The sequence below is a fragment of the Ictalurus furcatus genome, chromosome 17 (genome assembly GCF_023375685.1).
Source record: "Ictalurus furcatus strain D&B chromosome 17, Billie_1.0, whole genome shotgun sequence".
Taxonomy (NCBI): Eukaryota; Metazoa; Chordata; class Actinopteri; order Siluriformes; family Ictaluridae; genus Ictalurus; species Ictalurus furcatus.
This window is the reverse complement of record NC_071271.1, coordinates 5,781,992-5,790,307: the sequence shown is the minus strand read 5'-3', so window position 1 is coordinate 5,790,307 and position 8,316 is coordinate 5,781,992. Positions and strand designations below refer to the sequence as shown.

Sequence of the window (8,316 nt, the reverse complement as noted above, 5' to 3'; positions counted from 1 at the left end):
TATAAGAAAATCCTATGAACAGAACACGTGTCTGTAACTGTGCCAGACCTGGAAATAAACACTGAGGCGATTCTAGTCTTCTTTAAACAGTCTACACTATTATGTTTAAGACGCTGGTAATAAAGTGCCACATCAGCCATGAAAAGCCCCAGAGCGCCGTTTCGACTGTCATGCACTTTGTTGGGGTTTTTCTCGTTGATCTGAGGTTGAAGTTGAGAGTTATAAATAAACTCTGTGAGTAAAGATGTGAGGGGTAAATATAGGCTATAAAAGCCTCGCGCGTGCACGCGCAGCGGAGTGGTGCTTTTTTCTTTGCAAAATTTGGAACAAGAAAAATTGGACGGTTGACAATGATGTTGCAGGGGGGAAAACACTACATGAGGATAACCGCAACATATACATGAAGTTCCAGTTTTTGATTCCAGCCTTACAAGATAATCAAATTTTGTAATAATTCATATATCTTTCTCATTTGTAAGTCGCTTTGGATAAAAGCGTCTGCTAAGTGAATAAATGTAATGTAAATGTAATATACAAATATATGCTCAATGATACACATGCATATAGTATTTTGTAATTGGCTGTATACCTCAATGTGGTGTAAATACACTACACAAATATTTATACACAAAGTTACACACATTACAATGCTATTTTTTCTAATCATATGCGTCATCCTTTTTGTACCTATAATTTCTTGAAAAGTACACAAGTCCTCATTTTCCAACATTATGTGGCAAGACACAATTAAAGCATATACCATACCGCATGCTTTAAAAAATCCGTAATTAAACAATGCTTCAATAATGTGGATGTTAGATTCTGGTCTATGGCATTCCTATGACAACTCTTATGAATGACAGACAACAATGATATAGTTTAACAAACTCCATGAATATTTTTAATAAACATGCATAAATTTTAGTATATGCAGACAAAGTGAATAGCTGAAAAATGACATTCAATATTGTAACACACAAAACAGACAGATATACCCATGTATTGCAAATCAAAGAAAACAATTTTTATTAATCAGACATCAAATAAATCCCAATGGAATTCTCAGTATATACAAGCTCATTAGAATTGTACTGTTTGGAGGCTGTCACGCGAGGGAGAGGAATGAGATTCCAAAATTGAATCTGAACTGGACTCACGCCCAATTCTTGTAGGACGCACTGGAGATCCCACGTAGCTCTGCTGTGAACAGACAGTGGATATATCTGAATATATGGCATTTCATTTCATCGGTATATACACACACGTACTATATGATGCAGTCTGAACCAACAATTTTGGAATCAGTAAACTACAGACATTAGCTACACATTCCTGAACACAAGAAAGTGAACCACAATTCACTCATAATTTGAAACCTCCAAATCAATCATCAATATTCACAAAAGGTTTGGAGTATATATGCACTTTCAGTTATATGCATAGTGGAAAGGTTTTTGCTTTTCAAATGTATATAAAAACTAATGAATCAGTCAACAATCTTACACAATGGCACATTTGTATGAATGAGAAAAGAAATAGAAACACAGAAGTTGTAGATTTAAATTCTAGACTTAATCATAAACACTCACATTATGTTTCTTGCCACCTTTCCTGGCTGGGGCATTATTTAGGTAGCTGCCGATGGCCTCTCAACTGGCAACTGTATATTCATGTCCATGGGCTCGTTCGGCAATATCTGTAACATAAATATCAACAAAAACATCCAGCCTTGGAATGCAATAACAGAGAAAATGTCCAATTTCTGAAGGCAAAACTTTCTTTTCAAGAGTTTGCAAAAGGAGGCATATACTGTCATATATACATTTTTTATCCTTCATACACACAGTGTACAAGGCGATACACTTCATCATGATCAGTCAAAGCCAGCTTCCCACCTTTTGACCCTTTCAACGAAAACATACACCACAGGCTGTTCTCCCCGATTCTTTGGAGAATGGAGTCTCTCCGATGCTGCTCCCCCTCATTGTCTTCAAGTAAGCACGCTACAAGAAATTCAAATAAAAAATCTCTGGAATACATGGTCCATGATTAATCCCTACTGAATCCAAGATGGACACAACCGCTGTTCTCAGAGGATATTCTGGGTTATCAAAGTGAATATTAAAATCACAGACGATTAATGCTTTATCTACAGAAACAACCAGGTTTGAGATAAAGTCTGCAAATTCACTAAGAAATTCAGTATATGGCCCTGGGAGTCTGTAAATAATAATTAGAGGAATTGACTTATTTTTTGTGGCTACATAAGTTATACTGATATAAAGAATTTCAAAAGAATTAAATTTACGACTAGGTTTTTGCGTGACGCCTAGATTTTGACTATGAATGAGACCAACACCTCCTCCTCTACCAGTTGAGCGAGGCTGATGTACATAACTGTATACTGGAGGACTGGCTTCATTTAATGCTATGTACTCGTTTGCTTTAATCCAAGTTTCTGTTAAACACATTAAATTACATTCCCGATCAGTAATGATTCCGTTAACAATAAGAGCCTTAGACGCAAGAGATCTAATGTTTAATAGTCCTAGCTTCAGATTAAAGGTGCTGGATGTGCATTCAGTATGATATAATTTTATGTTAATTAGGTTATTAAAACGTATTTCCGAAGTTTTCTATGTATTTGTATAGTTCGGGGAACAGACACAGTCTCTATAGTATGTACTACAAGTGTTGAACTATTAATTGAACATTGCATATGATGAACGGTGTTATTGTAGGAAGATGTACTTACGGTAGGCAGTCACTTGGTGTGTAGCACCTTGGAGATGTTGTCTGACAGCAGTTCCGCTCCGAGGCTGCTGGGATGCAGGCCATCAGGACGAAACAACCTAGGACGCTCTCAGAACAGATTCCACTTATTAACAAACAGCAGATTGTTTGGCTTATGCAAACATTAACATATTACTGTACTATAAGATTGACAAATGAGGCCCATTGTAAGTAGAGTTGGTTGATTATTTGTGTTCATTTTGGAATTTGTTTTTGTTTAATTATAGGTCTAGTTATATAACAGTTAGTTCCAGTCCACTAATTTGATTGGAAAAAATGGCATTCCAAGAGTGCTGATATTCAGTACTGGTATGTTTTACTGTTTGTATTATTACGCTTGTCAGTGTTCACTACTTAAGATTCCAATTCCAGCAACATTTTATTACATTGAAATGGTAACTACACGTACTACGGGCTGTCAGTCAGTCTGTGCTGCATGGCAACATGCAATGTTATATCAAGCTTGGCTTCTTTGGGAACATCAACAGAGCAAAAATAAACAAAATATTTGGCCATATTGTGTCTGAAATCAGTTCTCAATATTAATTTATTGTTTATAGAACTGTTGAATAAAAGAATAGCCCACTCGTAATCGTGCTGTTGTACTGAATATCAGCACAGTTGGGATTACCTACAGCCTTGTGACTACAGCCAAATCACAGCTATGCTAATATTCAGTAAAACAGCATACTTGCTTGAGTGATATCGCTTAAATATTCACTATATGACTAAAAGTATGTGGCCATCTGACTATCACAGCCCTTTGTGCTTGTTGAACATCCATTTCAAACACTATGGGCATTAATATGGATTTGATCTCTCACAGCCTCAATTAATAACCCATTAATATGGATTTGATCTCTCACAGCCTCATCTGGAAAATCTTTCCACTAGATTTTGACACCATGCTACAGGATTTCTGCTGAATCAGCCACAAGAGCATTAGTGATGTTTAAGCAAGGTCTGGAGCACAGTTGGAGTTCAAATTCATCTCAAAAGTGTTAAGTGGGGTTGAGGTCACTGCTCAATGCAGGACAGAAGTTTGACACCAGCCTTGGCAAACCATGTCTTTCTGTCACAGGGTAGTGGTGGCTCAGTGGTTGAAGGCTCTGGGTTACTGATCAGAAGGTCAGGAGTTCAAGCCCCAGCACTGCTAAGCTATCACTGTTGGGCCCTTGGGCAAGGCCCTTAACCCTCAGTTGCTCAGTTGTATAACTGAGATAAAGGTCAGTCTTCTGGATAAGGATGTCTGCCAAATGCCATAAATATAACCACGTTTGGGCCCCTTAATTCCAGTGAAGAGAAACCTTAATGTTACTGCATACAAAGACATCCTATACAACTGTGCTTCCAACTTTGTGATAAGGGAAGAACCACATATGGGTGTGATGGTCAGGTGTCCACTTACTTCAATAACAGACACCTGCACTTCCCCTAATTTAAAAGCCACCAGCAGACATTGACCTTATAAGTTTCATAATGTGGCATATTTGTAGAGGCACAGCCAACTGAATTAAGACATAAACCTCATCCTCACTACCTGAATCATGTCCCTTTCCCAATTTCCCACAACATGGGTGGGTTGATATTCATGTTATTATATTAACAAAAGGAAATATATTTTGCACCTTATAATGCACCTGTTCACTTAGCCCACATGTATTAAATAATATAGCAAAGTAAGCATACATTTCTTGTTGACTGTTACTTACTGTAACTGTTGTCCAGTGTATGAATGACCAAAGGTTCAATATAATGCTTTCAATTTAGTTTTCATTTTAGTTAAATTTTATGCATGTCTTGTTAAAAAAAAAAAAATAGACCTGTCAGAATTTCATAGAAAATGGCATAAAGCTCAGAAATAAACACACACACAAGGTTCTTGATCATTGCAAACAGTATCACAGTTTAATTAAGCAACAAGCAATAAGTAGGTGCATGTTTAATCCCCCAAACTTGTCCAACTTTACAGTTTTGCAACCAAAATTTTATTTTGTTATTTTTTATTTACAACCCCACCCCTCCCCAATATAAAAACACTTTCCTTCTCAGGAGAATCTAATGACAGCATCTGAAACGCAACACCATTAAAGGATGCCTTGCTGCTGACTCTTTCCTGCTATTTTCTTGGAGCATTCCAGCAGAGCATTATGGATGTCTTTAGCACACGATATCTGAGATTTGATCATGCTGAGATACTGAGAATAAGACAGAGACTCTGTTTGCACTGTGTCAGGTTTGGTCGCTGTAGGCACCAAGTTTGGAGAGTGTTTGGCACTGTCGATGCTCTGAGAGAGGCACTCGTGAGCCAGGCGCTAAAAGACACAAAAGGATTAGTCTGCTGGACACCAATTTAACATAGCATCACTCATTTTTCTACATTTTCACAATAATCTACTCAAGTTTTAATTGGACATGCAGTCCATCACTGTAGCCTGATCACTACAGAATGGCTTTTACATTGTATGGATTCAAATGAATGCAGTTTTCTGAAAAAATGCTATGAAACAGCTGTTTAAAAAGAAGATGCTATATAATATACTTCATTATAATACTGCATATACATTTATTAAAAGATGCAATTTAATAGTTGGAGTTTACCAGACAGAGCTCCAGTTGATCACAGAGGGCGTAAAACTCTTCTAAACTCTTGTCAAATCGCTGAACTGTGGAATCATTACTCTTTCTAAAAAAGAAGATACACAATAACTAAGTAACTAAAACTAGGCATGCCTTGGCTTTAATAAAGATGTTATTTTAATGCATAAAGGGAAAAAAATCATTAAGGCATGTATGAGAAACAGCAGCGTTTGAACTTTAGGATGGAAATGGGTTTCAAAGACAATGTAAATTTAACTGATCATTTCTTTATTAACTGGTTAGTACCACATTGAAAGTAAAGTAGAGACAACTGTATAAAAATGTCTCCACCATTTAGAAGGCTTGGAAAAAAATTTTTTGGGGGGGGTTATATGTAAGGGGATACTGCATTTGAATGCATTCATCTTCAGTACATATCTTCACAAAATGTGAACATGGCGACAACACGGAAGCCTGCACAGGCAGTAATCTAGTCTGAGGAACGAATTGGGGAACTTGGAGCTATGAGGTAGCTAAGAGGTAGCAAGTGGGTCCACTTATAGTGCATGTTAACAGAAGATATAATAAAGCTAATATCTTAATTTTTTAAACGTGGCACTTCATTGGGAGATATTTATCAGTCTTAGCTGGGTTGAATACAGAAATCAGAATCTACTTTAGTTCAGCTAAAAAAAAAAAAAAAAGTTAGAAAAATATAGAAAAACTAAGGATGGGTGAGGAAAGTCTAATGCGAAGTGAAGCCCATCTTCTGAAGTTGAAGAAAACTTCACAACAACAAGCAATGCCAGAAAGACGCAATATGATGAGCTGGGTTTCACTTGTGTCATTAGAAGTTAACAGACTGTCACAAATGAAGAGTTGAAAAAATGAACACCACAACAACCACTGATGGACTTTTAGACAACTTCACAAGTGCACTGTCCTCAAACACTTACCTTGGTGAGAGTGGCTTTTCTGCCCTCACTGCACTAAAACGAAGTACACACAGACTTCATGTTCAGAACAGCTTAAGACTAGAACCGCATGCATGTCACTGAAACCTGGAGACATCAACCACCAGCCTCTTTATCTATCACTAATGTTCATACCATGACTGTGAATTCCTGCCACTTATATTTGTCCTCAATAAACACACATTTTCCATTATACTTTACACATACCCTGAAAATGGTTCTTTAAAACTTTGGGAACCAGTTAATTACAGTGAACATAAAAATCAGAAACAAAGTAGACTGAACCAGGACAAGATCAATTACTCAAATCATCTGTAGTAGGTCATAAACACTTCCAGCAGGTATACAACTAGAGTGGAGTACTTGACTTCGTTAACCATACAGTAGTGCTTAAAAGTTTGTGAACCCTATAGAATTTTCTCTCTCTCTGCATAAATGGCCTAAAACATCATCAGATTTTCACACAAGTCATCAAAGTAGACAAAGAGAATCCGATTAAACAAATGAGACAAAAATATTATACTTGGTCACTTATTTAAGGAAAATTATCCAATATAATTACATATCTGTGAGTGGCAAAAGTATGTGCACCTTTGCTTTCAGTATGTAGTGTGACCCCCTTGTGCAGCAATAATTGCAGATAAACGTTTCCGGTAACTGTTGATCAGTCCTGCACATCGACTCGGAGGAATTTTATCCCGTTCCTCAGTACAGAACAGCTTCAGCTCTGGGATGTTGACGGGTTTCCTCACATGAACTGCTTTCTTCAGGTCCTTCCACAACATTTCTATTGAATTAAAGTCAGGACATTGACTTGGCCATTCCAAAACATTAACTTTAATCTTCTTTAACCATTCTTTCTCTTGAGATTCATTTCAAGTGACAAATGGCCTGACATTTTCTTTTAGAAATCAGACTCTGACAGATTCCTCTTCTTTAAATAGAACAGGGCACCCTCTCACACCTGATTGTCATCCCATTGACTGAAGACACCTGACTCTGATTTCACCTTCAAATTAACTGCCACTCTCTGATATGTAATATTGGATCATTTTCCTCAATAAATAAATGACCAAATATAATATTTTTGACTCATTTGTTTAATTTGGCTCTCTTTGTCTACTTTTAGGACTTGTGTGAAAAGCTGATGTTGTTTTAGGTCATATTCATGCAGAAAGGGTTCTCAAACCTTCAAGCACAGTGTGTGTGTGTGTGTGTGTGTGTATATATATATAAGTAATATAATATACATACATACGTGTGTGTGTGTTTAAGTTGAAAACGATGTGTACTTACATTCCGTTATCAATTGCAGTATTGTGTGCAAAGTTTTGTGAAGCGATGGCCATTACGTTCTGAAACAAATGCGCAAAAGGAAATCAGTCGAAGATGATTAATAGGATTCTATACAAATCGCTTCGTAAACACGAATGTACTCCAACGTTAAAGTAATGTCTATTGTTTATATAGCGAACAAAGCCATAAGCAAACCTGTAAACTCTCTTTTAATTGCGGAATCAGCATTTTAAATCTATGAACCGGGTCGAAATCCTGCTGTTGGTTGAGCTGTTGTTGTGGAGGCTGCTGAAGTACCGCCTGTGGGTTTGTTGGTGGAGGTTGTTGTTGCTGAGACATTACTGTAAAAGGCGACTGGAGCCTCAGTTTTCACAGACATTCACTACAATATTTCCTTCTTCCTCCCCGCGTTGTTTCTTCTACCTCGTCTTCTTCTTCTTCCCCTCCTACTTCGAGTTAAGCCCGCTGGTACACGATAACTCAACAGTACCACCTACTGGACTATTATGCAATGAAGTATGTGATGTTACGCCTGATAACATAATTTTGGTTCCGGTTCTGTGTTGCTGACCGGACAGTTTAGAGAGGGGCACAAATTGTTGGATTAATGTTGTGTGTGTACATACTAAAAATTATATAAAGTATCTGAAAAGATGTTGAAACTCTCTGTGTT

At 37.2% G+C, this 8,316-nt stretch overlaps 1 protein-coding gene across 2 annotated transcripts; it reads right to left on the bottom strand.

The window, feature by feature from the left end:
- Positions 1-3,796: 3,796 nt before the first annotated feature.
- On the bottom strand, positions 3,797-8,237 carry med29 (mediator complex subunit 29). Of its 2 annotated transcripts, XM_053647168.1 has the most exons (5): positions 7,839-8,237; positions 7,644-7,702; positions 6,330-6,362; positions 5,395-5,479; positions 3,797-5,108 (listed from the first exon to the last, which is right to left on the bottom strand). In XM_053647168.1, the coding sequence occupies exons 1-5, from the start codon at positions 7,980-7,982 to the stop codon at positions 4,881-4,883; spliced, it is 549 nt and encodes a 182-aa protein (XP_053503143.1). In that variant the 5' UTR covers positions 7,983-8,237; the 3' UTR covers positions 3,797-4,880. The 2 variants fall into 2 exon arrangements, with proteins under 2 accessions (XP_053503143.1, XP_053503144.1); XM_053647169.1 differs by lacking the exon at positions 6,330-6,362 and having other exon boundaries at positions 3,799-5,108; positions 7,839-8,230.
- Positions 8,238-8,316: the final 79 nt, after the last annotated feature.

Coding starts and splice junctions, on each gene's coding strand:
- med29 (XM_053647168.1), bottom strand. CDS start 7,982: ATGTCTCAGCAACAACAACCTCCACCAACAAACCCACAGGCGGTACTT. Junction 7,703..7,838: donor AATTAAAAGAGAGTTTACAG/GTTTGCTTATGG, acceptor CATTTGTTTCAG/AACGTAATGGCCATCGCTTC. Junction 5,480..6,329: donor GAAAAGCCACTCTCACCAAG/GTAAGTGTTTGA, acceptor CTTCTTTTTTAG/AAAGAGTAATGATTCCACAG.